Source organism: Sphaeramia orbicularis, chromosome 19, assembly GCF_902148855.1.
Source record: "Sphaeramia orbicularis chromosome 19, fSphaOr1.1, whole genome shotgun sequence".
Lineage (NCBI taxonomy): Eukaryota > Metazoa > Chordata > Actinopteri > Kurtiformes > Apogonidae > Sphaeramia > Sphaeramia orbicularis.
The window spans coordinates 20,248,673-20,268,999 of NC_043975.1; the positions used below are offsets into that span (position 1 = coordinate 20,248,673).

General features: G+C 35.9%; 1 protein-coding gene across 3 annotated transcripts in view; it reads left to right on the plus strand.

Annotated features, from left to right (window-relative positions):
• The first annotated feature begins 3,178 nt into the window (after positions 1-3,178).
• Positions 3,179-20,327, plus strand: part of abcc3 (ATP-binding cassette, sub-family C (CFTR/MRP), member 3) — a 60,841-nt gene continuing 43,692 nt past the window's right edge. For all 3 annotated transcript variants that reach the window (XM_030121383.1, XM_030121382.1, XM_030121384.1), the window contains exon 1: positions 3,179-3,514. In XM_030121383.1, the coding sequence (XP_029977243.1) occupies positions 3,479-3,514 (36 nt within the window). In that variant the 5' untranslated portion in view covers positions 3,179-3,478. The remainder of the gene's footprint in view (positions 3,515-20,327) is intronic.

Below are 20,327 nucleotides of genomic sequence, written 5' to 3' on the forward strand. Positions count from 1 at the left end.
ATCATTTGGGAGCTGCCACAAAAGTAGCACTGGGTCTTTATGGGTTAAGAGAAACAAAAATAGCTTCTAAACAACAAAAGTGGTAGTATTTAGTGTGACTTCCCTTGGCACTTCATATGTCTTTAACCCTTTGTCCTCACAAGTTGAGATTTATTGCATTAATTTTCTAATGTTTTATTAGGAGAATTAGGAGAATGTAATAAATGGTGACTTGGGAAAGACAAAAAAACAAAAAATGTGGGTCTTTAAGGGTTAAGTTGACTTTGCTAGAATAAATTAAGTAATGATTTACCTTAATACACAGGTGTCAAACATGCGGCCCGGGGGCCAAATCCGGCCCGCCAAACGGTCCAGTCTGGCCCTTGGGATAAATTTGTGAAATGCAAACATTACACTAAGATATTAACAATTCTTTTAGTTCAGGTTCCACATTCAGACCAATTCAATCTCGAGTGAGTAGGACCAGTAAAATACTATCATAATAACATAGAAATACTCACAACTCCAAATTTTTCTAATTGTAAATGTAAATATTTTCATGTATTTACACTAAAACAAAATATAATTTTGCAAAAAATGTGAATAACCTAAACAAATATGAACAACCTGAAATGTCTTAAGAGAAGTAAGTACAATATTAACAATATTCTGCCTGGACTTTGAACTTTAAGTATAAATAGGTAATGCCTGAGTTCTTCTTTTGCCACTAACTTTTCTTCCAGGTCTGATATATTTCTGCTCGAGTGAAAAGAGTATGTATCTAATAAGATCAGTTACACTTTCCAGCTCCATTCTCCTCTCCCCATGACGGTGCGTAAAGGCTTATCTTGTCGAGCCATGCTGTGTTTTGTTTTGTTTTTTTTCAACTTTATTAACAACATTTAAGTATACAGTACAACATTTTAAACAAACATGTCAAAAGGGAAAAAGCATTTGAACATATAAGTTTAAGAAAATAATGCATAGATTTAAAAATACAAAGCATAATATATAAATAATAGTAAAAAAAAACAAAAAAAGTAAATAAGTAAAAAATAATAATTCTGACAAATATAAATAAATAAATAAATAAATAAATAAATAAATGCAACAGAGAGTTCAATTAGTATTAAAAAATTGTTTATAAATAGCCAAGGTGTTAATACTTTTTTTTTTTTTTTTTTTAATTATAAATGAGTTCTAAAGATTTAATATAATTTCCAAATTCTAATAGGAAGATTTTAAAATTTGGGAGTGTTTTAGTATATTTGTTTTTATGTATATGACATTTTCCAAATAATATGAACAAATTTACAATAAATTCTAGATTGTTAGTATCATGTTTAAAATAAGTAATTACATTTTGGGATGTTATATTTATTTTATTGTTACTTTTAGATATGATAAAATTTTCCATGTTGGACCAAAAATTAGAAGAATGTTCACATAAAAAGAATAAGTGTAGTTTCAGATTCAGATTGACAAAAGTTGCATATTTCTTCCACATCATAAAATTGACCCAAAATAGCGCTGGAGGGATTTATGTTATGTAAAATTTTGAGATGTAAAATTCTAATTTTGTTTGTAATACAGTATTTATACAGTAATGTCCAAGCTTTTGACCACTAAATTTTAGAAAAAGTTGAATTCCATACTGCTTTACCTCTGGGGGAAATTTTCCTCTTTTCATTCAATGCATTGCGTATATGTCTGTTATTACAGCTCGAACTAAAAATATTAATGCCATTAATCAATAAACAAGGTTTATTTGTATGTGATGTTAGATAACTAAGATGTTGTCGAGTCATGTTTTTTTTTTTTTTTCATACTTTATTTACAAAATACTGTATACACATATACCAGAACATGGCATGGAGAAAAAAAAACATAATGCTTGAGGTGAGGCAGGAAGAAATTAAATACAATTACATAAATAGGTAAGTAAATTAGATAAAATAAAAGTAAAGGAATAAACAAGAAGAGAGAAAAAAAATACAAAAATAAAAAAAAAAAAAAAATTACAACTTAAATTCTTCACATAAGGCTTTAGTCTTCACAGCTTTAGGGTTAGTGCAAAAGTTAAGTGTGTCTAGATAGGATTTCAAATAAGATTTAAAGACCACAAAGCTGGGTTTCTGATTGGCAAATTTGCTTGTATGTATATGAAATTTAACTAATAAGGAAATGAGATTAAGAATAAACAATTTCCGAACAGGCAAATCAGTAATAAAGAAACCAAATAAAATATCTTCAATTTTGAAGTTAAAAGAAATATCCAGCTTTCTATTTAAAAAAAGATTGATATCACACCAAAAAATTTGACAAAAGGCACATTCCCAAAACAAATGAGTTAATGTTTCATCCGAATTATGACAAAATGAGCAAAAAGGGTCAACACTGATCTATACTTAACCCTTTCATGCATGAATTATGAGAACCTTAATCAAGATTTTTTTCCTGAGTGTTTTTATTCCTCTTTAGGCTTTAAAAAAAACAATGTGATTGAATTTTTTTTTTTTTTAATGAACCTATTTTTCATGGAGTTACAAAAATGTCCACTCAGCTGGACACCATGTGTTTAATTTTTGAAGCAAAGAAACATGTATTTACTGACATACTGTGTGAAAACTAGGAAATAAATGGTTTTTTTTAACGTTGCTAATCTGATGTTTTCTCACATTTTAACATACTATACTGTAGTAGTAGTTATTACTCACTCAAATAATGTGCAAAAAAACAACAAAACACAACAACGTAAAAACAAACAAACAAAAAAACTGTTAATTACAGTCTAATAACAATTAGCAATTGATTTACACTCAAATATGTTGCTGCAGATCAGGTTTATCAAGAACAGGAATGTTACAGTAATGATATGAATTGCAGTGCATTATGGGATGGTGCATAAGTATCCACAACAAAATCCATAAATATACAAGAGACCAGCTGTAGAATAACTGTCCACTGTAGTGACCACTGTGCATGAAAGGGTTAATCAGAGTGGAATTAGTTGGATAAGACCTATGTAACAGTTTTAAAGATACCCCTCTCACTTTATTCGAAAAAAAAAAAAAAAAAAATCTTCCTTGGTAATTGTCGAGTCATGTTGTGTGTATGTGAGAAAGGGGAGGGATGACGGCTGCGGAGGGGGGGCGTGGCCTCTTTAGCCACCGCCCACTCCCGTACTAACACTCCGTAATTCTTGGCAGAGTCCGAATCCGTTGACTGTTCCGTGTCTCGGCAGAGCGGAAGAAGCGGAGCGTTTCTTACCGGGAGTCCGTCCACGCTGTCGGGTGACGGAGGGAGGGGGGGCGACAGAAACCGAAGCGACCCCCGGAACACATACCTGTCTGTCTGTCTGTTTGTGTGTCTGTCTGAACGTGGCATGTGATAACCGAGCGCGAGGGGAAGAAAGTAAAGCTGCTTGTCAAGAAAGGGCTCGACCTGTACAGGGGCTAAGAGGCACTCCGGTAGCTCCCGTTCTCCCGCCGTGACGGAGATGGAGCGGCTGTGCGGACCAGACCTTCCCTTCTGGGTGAGTACCCTTCCGTTACCGGGGGTTCTCCCCATGTCACAAGATACCGTAACTCCATTGGCCTTGTGTTGACTTCGACGCTACCTGACAAGGTTGTACAGTGTTATGTCATTGGCCGCTTTTGTTTTCTTTCCGGGCAGCCATTCACAAGTACAGTAACGGACATGCTAGCTATAAATAACCCCCTTAATAGCATTTGCAGTGTTAACGAGCTCTCAATTAATGTACTGAATTACGAGCTTTCGGTTGCCTTTACGAAGACGAACTGATAAGTAATGTGATTTAACTCAATACACTTTTAATAGACAAACTTTAACCCTCAAAGACCCAAAGGCATGTTTAATAACTTTTGACCTACAAATCCTATTAATACTGTCAAAATACCTCAGGTAACACCATCATCTTCAGGTTCACCAGTAAAACCCTTGTAGTTTGATAACACTGGTCTACAATTTTTTAGAAATGATTTGCTTCAGAGATTAAATGTGCTAAATGTTATGTATTTTAATAAGATTAATTGGAAAATAGCCCTCCGATGAACTGGCGACTTGTCCAGGGTGTACCCCGCCTTCGCCCCTATGTAGCTGGGATAGGCTCCAAGCGACCCCCGTGACCCTAGTGAGGATAAAGCGGGTTCAGAAAATGAATGAATGAATGAATTGGAAAATAAATGACAAAAGTGCCGGTTTGCTGGTGTTTTCAAGGTATATGATTAAGTGTTATTACACATATATATTGGTTTATATACATTTATATAATAGTTTTATAGATCTTCCACTAAATAGAACCTGTAAAGTAAATGTATTCTAATATGCAGACAGTGTTTTGAAGTAGATCTTGTAGCTCTGAGACCAATATTCCTTTTGAGTCAAACCCATTCTCTCGTTAATTCTTGAATTTCACATTTTGACCCAAGGCTGTAAAGTTGTTGTAAAGCTTGGAAAGTTCAGCCAACCAGCATTTTTTACTTGATTTTTCTTTATCAGTGACTCTCATGTGGTAAAATTTCATTACTTTTATTCTGGAAGCATTTTCCTTGTAGACCAGTGTCACTGACAATGGTTGCAGATGCTTGTTTTTATATACATTTAATGATATATTTTGCTGTAAATGTCATGTTGTCTTTAATATTCTCCCTTTTGATGTAATGACCTTTGAATTTACTCTGAGCTTTTATGAACACCTATATGATAGGGCTGAACGATATGGACAAAATTTCATATCTCGATATTCACGCCAGATATCTCTATATCGATACAATATGACTATGGGCTTGGTGAAAACCAAGCATTTTTCAGAAAATTACAAACATCATAATACAAAAGAATGTGGAAAGTGCAGTTTTATTTATAACAACTCACTGCCAGTCATCAACATTAACATAAAGTACGAATAAATGAAATTTGTTGTGACTTCCAGAGCTGTACATGCAGGGCGAGTGTGGGGGAAATCTATATCGTTTATATTGTTGCTTTTTTGATATTAATATCTTGACTGTTCATATTTAGATATCGATACAATAATGATATATCTTTCAGTCAATCAAGATCAATTTTTTTTTTTTTTTTAAATTCAAGTTTTTATTGAAGTTTTCATAGGCTTGGTACATGGCGAACTTAATATGTTTCTCCATACAAGAACAGGTAGTATATAATTAACAATTAACTCTGGCGACAGACTCGACATACTCTTTATCTCAAAAACATAACAAATCAAAAATAAAATAAATAAAAGACAGGCAGCAGATACAAAAGAAGGTGGGTACATACTAATATCAACTAGTAAATATCTGTATAGACACACACACCCGTACATGCACTCATACATTCATACATACAGACCTATCTACTTTTATGTAATCCCAAAACACGTCCCAAAGGGTCGCCCCCTTCCCTCTGTCATCACTTAATCTACTCTACTAATGATCAATTTGTATTTTTTTTTTTTTTTTTTTTTTTAATTTCGAATATATATATATAAATAAAAGAAAAAAGGGTAAAAAAAAGGAGCGTGATGATGTACAACTTGTATACTCCCGCCCCCTTACTTCATCTTTTTTTCTACTGATCACAAAGTCCCATGTCAGTTCCTCAAAGTACCTTAACTAATTGTACACATATCAAAATAAATTGTAAACAATCCAGCACAAAACCCAAAAAATATTATACATATCAAAAATAAACTCTCCATATCAGTCATAGTTCACCTATAGATAGACTTCACTTCGAAAAGGAGGCAAAAGAAATTCCAGATCCAAAAGGACACTCCAATATATAAATATATTAATTCAATGAATTAAATATAGGAAAATACCTGATTTTCACTGTAAAAATGCAAAGGATAGTATTATAATGTATGATGATAAATCACTGTGTCATGGTAGAATCACCAGCAAAATTATAGATATAATTACATAAAGGATTATATATAGCTGCGTAGTTCTGGGTCTTTATGGGTTAAATATGTTAGTATAGTATTTGTAGCTGAGTATTAAAAAGTAATCGCTGGGATTTAATGAATGGGCAGCCTATTAATGTCATCCTATATTCCCAAAAGGAGCAGCTCTGTTTGTTAAGCTACACACATTAACTAGTGTCATAACTTCATATTTAATACATGACAAATACCACATAGAAGTTAAGATTCCCAGTAGCCCAGAGGTGTCAAACTCATTTTAGTTAAGGAGCCATATACAGCCCAATATGATCCCAAGCAGGCCGGACCAGTAAAATAACAGCATAATAACCTATAAATAATGACACCTCCAAACTTTTCTCTACATTTTAGAGTGGAAAAAAAAAGTTGCATTTACATTATGAAAATGTTTACATCTACAAACTATCCTTTAAAAAATGAGTAACATGAACAAACTGAAATTTCTTAAGAAAAATAGGTGGAATTTTAACAATATTATACTTCAGCTTATCCTTTACACATATGCATTACAACTTGCAGATCAAAGTGGACCTACAAATGCACAAAACATTTATTAACATGCACAATATTACTAATATTACACAAAATTGTCTTAAGAAATTTCACATTGTACATGGTTTCTCAGGTTATTCACATTATTTGTGAAAGGACAGTTTGAATTTTTTCAGGTAATTTAATTTTTTTACGTTAAAAGAAAGAGGAAAAAAATGAGTTGTCATTATTTACAGGTTTTTATGATAGTATTTTACTAGTCTGATCCACTTGAGATCACACTGGGCTATACAGTATATATCCCCTGAACTAAAATGTTTTTTACACTTGATTTTTAATGTAATTTTTGCATTTGCAGATTGAACCCTTTAGTGGGTCAGGTTCGGCTCATGTGCAGTATATTTGACACCCCTACGCATACGACATACTACTAAATGTGCCTTCAAACAGGAACTTGACCAGCCATTGATAGTTCTTGACATTTGACATTTATGTCAGCAATACTAAGGGGAAGTCAGCTTTATTACTGATCAAATCACTGCTTCCGACATGAAATGAACATCAAGCAGAGATAACTTGAAATCTGTAAATATTTGATGAGGACATGAAATGTGTCCAAGCAGATTTAAATTGATCTATTCTATAGATTGTTAAATTGAAAAGATGGATTAGCGTAGGTTTAACAAGTCCTGGAAATGTGAGTTTGACAAATGTGAGGAGAAAGGGAGAAGTGGCGATAAAGTGCAGCTCTACGGGTAGTTTTTAACTCAGAATGTACTGAGATGTAAAAACTTATTGAAGGTGGTCCTGGGTGCAGGTTTGCACATTCTCTTTGCAGTCTGAACACAAATACATCTAGAGATGAACTGAGAATCGCCCTCTCATCTGATGTTCTGTATGTGCGCCAAGTTCAGCATGGCAAGGGAGTCATGTGTCAGAAATGTTTGCAAAAATATATTTCAGGTAATGCCTCCTGAGTCAGCAACCCCTCCTAGACAAAATAGAGTAACTGCTCAGGGCTTTAGATTACCTTAATTTGGGCACATCAGATGCTGGAATCGGCGGAGGGGTGGGTGCGGGATTAGATTTTTCAACAGTAATTCCTGTTTTCTCAGACTATTTCAGATATATTCAAGAGTATGAAGGCATGGATTCCACAAGTCTAATTTCCAGAAGTATTGATCAGCATATGGCCAGCTGATTTTAATTCCAAAATCACAGGACTGCATGCAGGCAGATAATTCATATGTCATATGTTTCACTGCGTTTGTTATGTGAGCGGCCTGAACTTATAGGTCGCCCACGAGGCATGGTTGTTGAGAGAAAACCTTTGGCGTACAACGTACGAGTCAATCTCCAAGCTCTCATCACCTCTCATTGGCCGAAACGGGTGATTTAGACCAATCAAACGGCGCAAATATGTCATACCTGCTGCCAGACAATAGTCTGGTCTTGTCTGTCTTTTATGTTTTGTGTGTCACTTCCTGTTTTATTTTGTTAAGTTTTCCCTCATGTGTCTTGTCTGTCGTCTTTACTTCCTGTTCCCCGTTCATCCTGACCTCTGTCCTGATTACCTGTCTCCGCCCTAATTTGCTTCACCTGTGTCTAGTTGTCTTCCCTCCCTTTTGTGTATTTAAACCCTGTCTTTTCCCCTTGTTAGTCGCCAGTTTGTAACTCCAGTAGTTCAGACCAGCGTACTTGACCTCGTTTGTTCGTTTGCCTGCCTGTTTTTGATTCCTCGGTTTCTCGTCTTCTGCCTGATCCCTGTCGGTTTTTGTCTGCCTCATCTGATCTGGTTTTGACCTTCTCGCCCTGACTACCGGTACGTGAGTTTGCCTAGTCCTTATGTCCTGTTGCTCGATTGTTAGCCTGCCTGTGTATGACCTGTTTCCGTCCCTGACCTCCCTTTGCTTTTCCCCAGTCGGGGAAAATACTCCTAACACCGCTCGGGGAGACGGGCTGCTGCCCTCGATCCGGAGGACGAATCAGAGGAGGAAATCTCCAACCATTATCCTCAAGATTCTGTCACTCATAATATTTTTTCACCTGTGTGTGAACAATAAACTTTTTGGAACTAACTTTTGTTGTCGGAGTTCTGCATTTGGATTCTGTGTTTGTGCTAACGTTATCACAAAATATGACTTCTGCGGGAAGCATGAATACTTGTGCTTTCCTGTTCGGTACATATGTGTTGTTGTTGTCAATGTTTTCTCTGTCGTTATGAACAAGCCTTGTATATTATAACCGATGTGTTTTACGGGAGGAAAAAAGCAGGGGCGAGTGAGTCAATACTTTCGTTTACACTCTGCTCTGGCCTTTTTTTATTTTTAATTTGGGGACACTAATTTGGGGACATTTAATTTGGGCACACCGTTAGTCGGCCCAGCCAAGGTGTAATCTAAAGGCCTGCTGCTGTTCAGATAATCCATTAAAAGTCATATTTTATGTGCCTGAAGATTCATTTATTACAAAAGCATGTCATACAGGAGAACCTATAAAATAAATACAACAGACAAAGTTGTCATATTAGTCTTTTGTGGTGTATAGATTGATAAGCAGCTGCAGCTCGAGCTGTGAATAGCAGGCATTAAAATGTTTCACCTTTAAAGCTGCTGCCGGTAGCCTGTAAACAGTGCAGTGAAGTAAATTTCCAAAGAACCATCACAAAGCCAGCCTGTAAAACTCAAATGAAAGTGTGCCCTATGTTTCAATCTATAGATGAACTTACTTATTTGTTTATAGAGCAGGCAGGTGAGATCTAATTATGACTGATTACTTTATACGCATTTAGAGATACATTTTTATGCCTGGTCTGAACACGGCCTGAGAAGGGCAGATTAGTCGCCCTGTGTCCTGCACTGCCAAAAAGAAATCTCTGCCAAACACTAGAAATCTGAGGCATTTTGTTTGTTTCATCTGTGGACGTGATTACCCTTTGGCAAGATGTTACATTCAGGGCCTGCTTTTTTTGAGGCCATCTGAGGTCATCACTGAAGCTAGTTTAACCAGTTTCTGGAGTTTATGTCCATTTCAAACAAACTGATGGATGTTTTAATCAAGCTGCTCTGAAGTGCACGTGTTCAGTACAAGTTAAGTTAAACACTTAGGCCTGGCCAAGGACTTTATATGCAGTCTCACTGTTTGTCAAAGGTGTTTTTTATGTAACCAGGGCCTTTATCTGTATTTGATAACGTAAAAAGTTTTGTTTGTTTTTTAAAACCAGAACCAGTATAACTCATGACTTTGTCACCACATGGTTGAATTAACCATTATTTCATAGCTTTGCACAGTCTGAATGAAAATACTGTTTGGAAGCATGAGATTGTCATAGAATGGTCTTTTTAAAGGAATGATATTTTGCTTTTTTAAATGGAATTATACATTTTAAAACATTTCCCTGTGGTTTACATAAACTGTAAATGCTATACTTGGGTCTGAATTCTTCATTAATTAAACTCGACCGGTCCATCTTCAACCCTATTTCTGACTCCAGAACGGTCGTTTTGAGTGCTGGCCCTTTAAGTCCAAATGAGTCACTTCATGTCCCACCCCTTCCAGGTTGTTGACCATGCTTTCTGTCTTGTTCAGCCACTTGTGTTTGTTAGTACAACCAACAACTGAATATTTTAGGTAATTGGCTCAAAGTTTGGACATATTTTCAGCGTGGAGTACAACCGCTGCTGCTGACAAACAATGATGGGGTACTTGGAGAAATGGTCGTCAGAAGTCTTGACCTTATATGTGCAAATGTTGTGATATAACTAGTTATAAAATGTAACAAATTAAGCAAGCATTGAAACGAGTTGTAGAAATCCACTAGATTTTTGCCCGAGTTAATATAAAGATAGCTTTGCAGCACCTGGAGGGTTCAAATTCAACTTTTTGAACTATTAGGGTCCCCGAATACACAAATAAATGTACCAAAGACTAATAAAAGTGGGTTTAGCAAAATTTGATGCCTTTAAAAGGGCCATTTTTAATATTCATACATGAACTCCAAAATCAACAGTCATTTAGCCTACATGTTAATTATCAAACGTGATTTTTTTTTTCTTATTTTACTTTATTTTATTTTGTTCTTCTTCTTTCCTTTTTTTTTTTTTTTAGCTATTCTGATCCAAAAATTTTTTTGAATCAACTGACTACAGTAACTCAGTGACATTGCACAAGTGTAGATAAAGTGTACTGAAAACCGGAATGCATTTCTTACAGGTTAGTTTGGTATTCACGCTTAAACTTTAAAGTCAGTCAGGTTGTAGATGGTTCTAATAATATAATGATAGTGTAGGCTCAGCTGCAGTACGAACATCTCATATGTTTAGTCTGTTTGTTCTCTGAGTGATTAATATGTCATTCATCAGTTTACTGTGGTATGCAGAGTCTAGATGTACAGCTGGACAGGTTGGCTGCAGATTGACAAACATATGATAGATAATTTGCATATCATGAGGGTTATTATCAATTATACGATCTTTATCCTCAACTCAACCCCACAGGCAGTTGTTATGATGACATCTATGAGTAGCTCATGTTAGAAGGTGTAGCAGAGGCAGTATGTGTGGCATGTTAACAGGCTGATCCAAAGCCTATTTATCAGTAACCTCATACACCAACAGTTCAGTCTGTCAGCAGCAGCAGCTTGGATTACACTTGTACGCTGAGGGAAAGCACAGGCGGAGTTAGCCTCAAATGCGTTACGCTACCACAGGCCATAGTGTGCACTGTACGCATATTATATATATGGGTGGACAATAATGTACTTCAGAAGTCTGAAAAATCTATCCTAACAACTTTGGTTTTGCTGCTGGGTGTGTTACTGAGGATGATGGGAAACTGAAAGAGGGGAAGTTTGTATTTGAAGAAGTCTCTCATGATGACTAAACAGAAATTTGGTGGGAAAGTTTATCACTGCCCGTAGTTGGAGTGCATGTGTTGAAGTGACTTATCTCTAATAGTGAGAGCGTAATGCAGACATAATGTGTAGCAGAGAGGTTAAATGAATATTGACAGTTTTATGGGAAAACAATACAAGTACAGTTAAAGCATACATAATAAGTAGGACTCAGCAGTATGGTCAAAATATGTCAATATTTAAATGGAAAATCATTATTTATGTCACTCAGGCTGATATATATGATATATATTTAATGAGTAAAATTAAACATTTTGTGTTTAAACAAAATAATTGCGGTGCTGATAAAGTCGTGTCGGTCATCACTAATAATAATCTAATAATAAATTATTGTTTTTGTGGCCTTGTGTGTGCAATTTAATTGCAATACAATATCTAATGCTCACTTTAAAAACATAGTTTCTTCCTCTTTTAACAGTCATTAATGTGCCGTTTTATTCATAAAGCCTGATGAGTAATCTAACTGATATACTATCAAGGCCTATTTCATAGAATTCCCCTAATGGAGTTACTTTCTATTCCCCTTTAAAATACCACGGATCAAAAAAGCTTTTATTTTCATCTCAGTATGAGAAGTGATGTTGCAATTGGATGATAAAATGCCGCAAAAATCTGGTACTACATGTCAACCACATGATGTTAACTGGCTGGTCGAAGAATATCATGTGGAATTGGGGAGTGAAACAAACTGAATCACAAATTTCAGCCAGACCTTTTTCAAACAAAACCAAAAATTCTTCATAGGTACTTCAGGAAAACCTATCAGAGTTTTTCTTTGTTACTCAACTGCAGGTCCTGATGTGTTCTGTGATTTATTACTGTTAACGTTTGCACAGTCTCAGTTACTTCCTGTCTGTGCGTTGACATTTTTATTGGTTTTCATTTCTGTGTAATACTGTAAATTCCCTCTGAATCAGATCCTCAAGGCCTGTTTGAGGAATAGGAATTTCACTTCTTTAATTTGCATTTAAGGGAGCCAAAATTATGACGTTTTCAAGTTTGTGCTAATATTTCCCATGTTCAAGCATGGTGTCAGAGAACATAGCTAGCAGCGATTCTCGTCTTCCTGTAGCCTTTACTGTCGTCAGTCTCCCATTCATACCACTCGACAGCTTTTCAGTGTAAAGGAGAACAGATGGAAAGCTCACTGCAGTTTATTTCTCCAAAGCTCCAGAATGCATTAGCAAAGGTTGGAGAGGACTGGCACCTAGACCCCACCTGCTGTACTTCAGAAATGTGTTGATGGACAAAAACCCCCCAGCACTCCCATATTGATTTCATTTTCATTTCCCTTTAGAAACATATTTTCCTAATTTCACTCCAGACACTGGTACAGTGTGTCAGCACTGTACTGAGTGAACAGTTAGTAACACAGTCTCCAGTGTGTTCAGTTTTATCGATGATAAATCAAGTTTTATTCATGATTATTGATAAAAGTGGTTTTATTAGTCTGAGCAAAAAGACAAGGCTTATGTACTTTTAAGGAATTACTGATTAAGAATAGCAGTGTTGGATAAAAAATTACAGTATATCCATGCCACAGACTGGTACTGATAGTAGAAATTTCCATTTAACTACATCTTGTAGGTATCAAGATATCAATACTGCTTATTATTACAGTATTTTAACAGCATTCTTATTCGTTCTTTTTACAGGTCAGGGTAGGGATTACAGTTCAGATGACAACAGACTTATTTGCTTTGCTATTTTTCCCCAATTGGTCGTATAAATAAAATGTAACCTAATATTTTAGAAGGAAAGTGAACATTGTCTTCTTGAGCTAATTGCTATCACATGTTTTGATTTTGTCATGATAGTAATGTGAAACAAAAATCATAAGTAATTATTTACGGCAAAAGAAAATTGTTTTTTATGCATGATTTTAGAATAAAACTAAATCCAAGCCTTTTTCTTCATTAGTATTTTGACAGTGTCATAGTTTAGCTACAGCCTCCAGATCTCTAAATCTGACTGCTCTCATCTCTGAAACTGAACGACATGATTGATGATATTCTGACATTTCTGATATCTGACATTTCAGATCAAGTTTATGAGCAGGTCCATAGCAATAAAAAGTTATCTGCCGGTCACTTTTAATCTCATACATACACATACAGAATGATCTTAAAGTCAAAATGTGCAAATTGTTTTGTCATGCATTGGTGGTTTTTTGGCTGAAATATGTAAATGACTTGTTGGTCTTGACCCAGGTCTCTTATCTGGACTGAAAATTCCAGATAAACATCATATTAAGAAATGAAGTTAGTGAGAAAAGTGTGCAAGACAACTATTATGCTACTGTAATACACAGCAAATATACATTCTTTTTTTTCTGTCTCCAGTACTGTTATGAAAGCCAATATCGTCAGAGCTCATGGATACTCTGATCTTTAATTATTTGGTCCTGAGGCCCATGTAGTTCCAGGTTTTGGTACCCATCCCTTACATCTTCTAAATTCAGAATTAATCCTTAAATGGCCACAGACATTTTAAGCTGGAACTTTGATTTTGTATTTTGCTGTGTTTAAAGAAACCTACATTTGTCATTACATTGACGGTAACAAAATTCTTTCATCTGTTACTGTTGAAGTTTAAAGTTTAAACCGCTTTCTCTTCTTTTTTTGTATGAAAAATATTCCTATCACTGCTGTATATGAGACACTGGGAAGAAGAACACAACAAAGTCACAGTTTATATGTTAACCTTATTAGGTTAATCTGTCACTCTGAATCGCCCATAGGTGTTAATGTGAAAGTGAATGCTTGTTTGCCTCTGTACAGTATGTCAGCTCTGCAATGAACCAGAGATAGCTACATCCAGGGAGTACCTCGCCTTCACCCGATGGTAGCTGGGATAGGCTCCACCCTTGAGGATTGAGCGGTTCGGAAAATAAATGAAGGATTGTAGGTCAGAGTGTGCGTGCAAAGTTGTAGCATTATCACATCAGAATTCATCTCAACCCTGAAGACCAAATCAAATGTTGCATCGTCTTTGAATTCTAGTTTAGTTCCAACTAAATCCCAAGACTTCTCATGTGGCTCTTGTACTCTACACGGTCATTTGATTCCTTGTTGATGTAACAAAGATCGATTCATGTAACTGCAAGTAATGTTTCAATTTAATGATATTTTCTTAAATTTATAAAATGATGAGTGGAGTCTTGTCCACATCAATTATGGATATGCACCACTGAGTTTTGCACAAATGTCTAAATAATGTTGTGTCAGTGGAATTTACTAAATCGTTATTGAACTGGCGCCAGTATGCTGCATTTGCTGTCCCACTAAAGCTGCCTCAGTTAGTTATTCTCAATAATGTTCACTTATTATATAGACAAATCTAAATCATCATATGGCATCCATAGAAAATACTCAGTGTATGTTTCCAAGCCTTGTCTCAGACCATGACGTGTCCTGTTACTTTATATAGCAGATACTTAACATTGATGGGCTGCATGTACTCATTTAATGACCATTTTTATTTTCCCGTTAATGTGACAAGACATAACATCAGTCATATGGACTAATAACAGACTCGTTTCCCCAGTAGTGAAACTATCTTGAACATTTACTCAGTGTGCTGTGTTACATGCACTATATTCAAGTGTCTCAATGACACTACAGAGAGCATTATGGATATCAAATATCATGACACTAAACTTAAAAACTTATCAGGTAATCCAAAGTGCCTTTAAAGCCCTGGCGCGTTGCAGTCTTGAACAATATTCTATTCACAAGATGGGTCAAATCATGCAAAGAGGAAAGGTTTTTGGTGAATTAAGTACTTGAAATCGAATTACAAGGTAGGAGTTTAGTGGCAGTGAGTTCTAAATGATGTGACTGTGGTGAAGTCTCTTTACAGTCTAACATTAGCATTTTACTTTTGGCAGTTTGGTCATTTGTCAAAATTATTTTGCTGAGGAAACGGCAAATTTTTTGTATTGTATTTGCCTCTAAGCTTATTTTATGCAATGATGCAAAAGCCAGTGTAAAAACCCCAATTATTTTTTGTTGAGGGAACAGGGGAGATGGTACCTTGAAGGTTTTTCTATGAAACTACATCATCCCTGCTGCACTCTACAGCAACATAATTCATTTACAGAGGTTTGCTGTCGAGTTTGTTTAGTTTTAATTTGTGTCTGTGCATATATAAAGCAATCAGACATTGCAAAAAAGGCCAAATCAAACAAGACTGAAGAGAACACAAGGATAATGATTCAAGCCATGTCTACACAAAACCGCACCCTTTCCTATCCGATCGTTTTCTTTGTTGTTTTCAAAAAAGTGCTCTGTAAACATGGAGTTGTTTCAGGAAATATCTGTGTCCACACAAAACCACTGAAAACGATGTGGTACAAATGCCACGCCTGTATGTGGCATTGTAATACTCTCACAGAAAACAGAGAAGAAGACATGGAGCATGCGCATAAAGCTTACTTGGTTCTATGGGGTCTGATCCAGTATTTCCTTCTGGTTGCCCCTCTCCATGGTAGATCCAAGAGCATGCAGTGAATATTGTTAGCTACGGTTGTTTGTTGCTCATCGTAATGAAAGCACAGCCGAAGATTTTGATTTAATATTTCTAATAAGCTCAATAGCTGTTGTAGCATGAGTACTACTCTGAGGTCTGCCATGTTGTGAAGTGGCATCTTGCTTCCGGGGTGAAAGGTTAGAGAAGTGGGGCTATGACATCATCGTTTTAGAAAAGTTGCAGTTTGGTTGTACGGAAGAAGACATGAAACCGACGTTTTCAAATTTATCCACTCTGGGAACCGGTTTTAAAAAGTTGTGACTTCAGTGACTGAAAACACCGGTTTTGTGTGGACGAAAGACCTATCCAATACAAAACTTTTGCGGATACGACTGAAATCGCCTTTGTATGGGCAGGGCCTAAGTTTTGTTTGGCACCCATTTGGAAAAGACTGATGAGAAGGTCATTGTGTGCCTGTGTGTTTTATTTATCTCAAGGCGTATGGTACATTTGTCTATCTGGATGGGAAGATAATGAGAAAACATCTGATCTCCACATGCAGTCTGTCACCTGCTTACATTTTCATAAAGAAGTGACTATTAAACTGATGGAAGACTGCATTCATTAGCTCAGGTGGTAGCTGAGATTAAGTCCCCGTGGCTCTGAACCCATCCTTTGACTAACAAAGTGCTATGCAACAATCCCACTGAGACGTAAAGCACCTGTATCTCTATCTCAGCAATTATCTTCAGTGTCCTTTTTCCCTGTGTGGGTTTCACAAGCCAAGTGAAGTAATTTGTCTGGCCCTTTCCTTGCAAAGAGCCTCACCCTTTTCATCTCAGCTTTTGTAGTTTCAAGTTTCAGCTCTAAAGAAAAAAGACAACTGCCTTGACAGTTTAAGAAAGGAAGTGTAGACGTTCTGCATTTTGTTAAAGATGCAGAGCTTGAAGAGCAAGGGCACTGCTGTTTTGTTTTTTTTTGTTTTTTTGTGTGATTATCATTAGTAAGGGTCTGTTGTTGTGAAAAGATGATACATTCTTCAGTTCTTGTGATGGTCACGTTTTACACTAAGAATTATATCTTGTATGTCTAATAGCTTCTTTCTATTTGCCAGTTGTTATTTGTGAACCCAAACTGGATTGTTTTCTTTTGTGTGGGGTAAAATATTATGTTGTAAATGTATTTCAGGATCAGTGCATACAGTATGTTCTCCATTTTGTGTGTTTATCAAATCATTTCTCCTTTTTGACCTTGTGTAAGCTGGTATTTTTCATGCTAAAATTGTTTCAGGTGCCACCTAAATGGAAAAAGCCTTTCTGTCAGATGATCCGTTGCAATAATATTTTGCTTCCTTTTGTTTTTGTATTAATCAGTAACTGACAGGATCCCATTTCCTGTTTATGTTTAACCATGGCACCACCTAGCATTAAATGTTTGATGTTGTTCGGGTTTTAACCTGACAGTTATTTATTTGGCCCATCACAGACAAAACTAAAATATTGTGCCAAGATGTGACTAACTCTTACCAGAGGCAATATTTGGATCTCTGATCAATGAGCATTACTTTACCACTACCTATCTGTGCTAACCAAGGGATTTGTCATGTAGGTTTTCTATTAATTAATTTACTATGTGTATATTTTGCAAATGGAAATCCTGCACGTTTTTTTTTTTTTTTTGCAAGATTTCATTGGAGATGCACATGGAGCTGAATAATAAAGACAGGTGTGAAACGACTCACTACCAAAACTGATGTGATGAGCAATATCGACAGTAATCATAGGAGTTTTTTTTTTTTTTTTTACATTTGCCCATTCCACTAATATTAACCCAACTGCTGCAAACAAATATTTCTGAGCTCAATATTTTCTCTGTCTTGCAAACTCACATCAAACCCCCGTCTGAAAAATGAGCCACCATGCCAGGAACACATTAAACCACCCTTTACGCACTTCATTGCCTTTGTCACCTGGATAAGAATTAATGTGATGTATTTTCTTTTTTTTTTCTTTTATCTTGAACAAAGACAAGGCTTTGTTCATTCTGGTCAGTTTTTAAACACAGTATTTACTTTCCTCTTTTTTCTTAAGGGTATAGTGGAGATATCGGAAAGCTTTTAAAGCTGACATTTCCCTTTCAGCACTCAGTTTTGTGTTGAGCAAGAAATGCAAGAGATGTGTTGACTGTGTGAACACAAGTAATGTGTTGTTGGCTGTGCTCCTGGACCTTAATTTGACCTGAGGTTGTAGCACTCCCTCTAACATGTTTACATAGCTTCATTATTGTGTCTAATGCCAACTTTCCACATTAGTGTGGCTATTTTGCAAAACTAATATTTTTATCTATATTTGGGCCTCTCATTCACATCTAAACATTATCATAGCTTGCAAAAACAAATTTTAAAAACAGATTTTCAAAGACTTCATGTAGACAAGGAAAATTAAGAGATTAGAAAACAATGATATGACATTCCACTTCAAGAATTCCTTATGAACCTACACATGAAGCATCAAATATAGGTCATCTAGGTGTGTACATCAGCAGTCAAACAAGGTCAGCACAGACACATTTGGTATCATGTACCAGTGTTGATTGTATAAAGAATGACTTTAACAACCCAAACTCTAGTTGCATTTATGACCTAACTTGTCTTTGCTGCTTAGCTTCACGACAGACTTCAGCTTCTGCGTCTGCTATGTTCAGTATTATTTGTGGCGTCCTTTGGTTAAAGTTAAGAGATTTTGTAAAAAGGTGTCCACAGTAATAGAGAAACACATTTTTTCTTTTGATTGCTAAATATATATATTTTTTTTATGTATATATTTATGCAAAGATGGTATCTGTCACCACTACATATGCAGTATGTTTATCACTCATATAATAGTAACAATGTGGCACCAAATAGGATAGCTGATTGAGTTTAGGGATCTGCCTAACATAATAACCAGCAGCCTAGAGACCCTGGAGATCCTGCACCAGTCATATATGGACAGGTTTTTTTTCATGACATTTTCCACCATTAAGAGAAGCTGGCAACAGTTGTACTAATAGCCAGATATTGTTTGTATCTAGTTTGTATCTCAGAGACAGTGGGCTTATGGGAAAAAAAGACCATAAACAGTATGTGTAATTATTTTATAAATGTATATAGTTTCATATGATCTATTGCCTACACTGTGAGTGACAAACCACAATTGTTAAGGAAATAGTTTTATGATTTTTATCTGTTCATACAACACAGATACTGGCAGGAAAACTGGATAAGCAAGCAAATATTGAGTAGAGTGAATGTGGCACAGAACAAAGTAATTACTAACTAGAATCATTGGTGTGGAAATTCCAAATAAAAAATAAAATACAAAAAACAAATAAAAAAATATGCACTTTCTTTCAGGCAATAAAACTAGTTCAACAGCTTCTGTCCTAGACAGCCACTGTATATGTCACACAGTATAAATTACCTGTCACTAATTTTAATGCCATATATTCACACAGGCAGCACACAATGGACACACATGCCTCCGCAGATGGGTGTGGTGATGTAAGGAAAGTGGCTGGAGGCTGGCAGCTGTGTTTATCTTGACTCTGTCCGTGGGTGGGCCTTCCTCTGTGTTTGTCCAGTGTAGTACGATAACCACTGTGTCAGAGGTGCATCTCACTATGACTCATGTTTAGTTTATAATTCTGCACCGGAAATCCAATGTACTGTTTAGTGATCGTTCTTCGTCAACAAATTAATCACTGTGTTCTTACAACATGGCACAAAGGTTTAGCCTAACTTTAAACCCCTAAACAGATCCCAGTGTTCTGTTTTATAAATGAAGGTCGGGCTTGCCAATAAAATGACAAATACTGCAATATAACTTTTCCTCAGTAGAAATATGAGACATGCTCGATACAGTTTCGACAGAATTCATTCATCCATATTTTGACAGACATAAGAACAGCCAATCGTAATTAAGTAGTGGCGCACGGAACCAATCATGCTAAAGCCACGTCAAGCTAGGTTGATGCACACAGCACAAGTGTAAGAGCAGCCGCAGCACACACACTAATGCTTGGGCTGCAGCGGGAGGTAATGAGTGTTCCTTCAGGAAAAAATGTGACCGAGAATTCGGGCGACCAGGTTACTGAAAAGTGGTGTGTGGCATAGAAGCCGGTAGTCAGACATTCAAAGCATGTTAAATTTCATTGTCAGTTTATGCCAGTTATGGCAGTTAAGGAACACACCCCCATGTATACATCACCATATTGTTTCGTGAATATGGCCTGTTTTGTTTGTGTTCTCTTTTAAAACTTGAAAGCTTTTGCCAGAATTTTAGTTTTTAGTACCTGTTTTATTTATCTAAAATAGTTGTGTAATGTTCTTCAGCACATCTGTCAAGTTCAACCTCTGACAGACAATAAATTATATTTAAATCAAAAATAACTTTCTGATATTTTCACAACTAACTTATGAGTAACGGAAAATTTAAGCTTGACAACAATGATTTGATTTATATC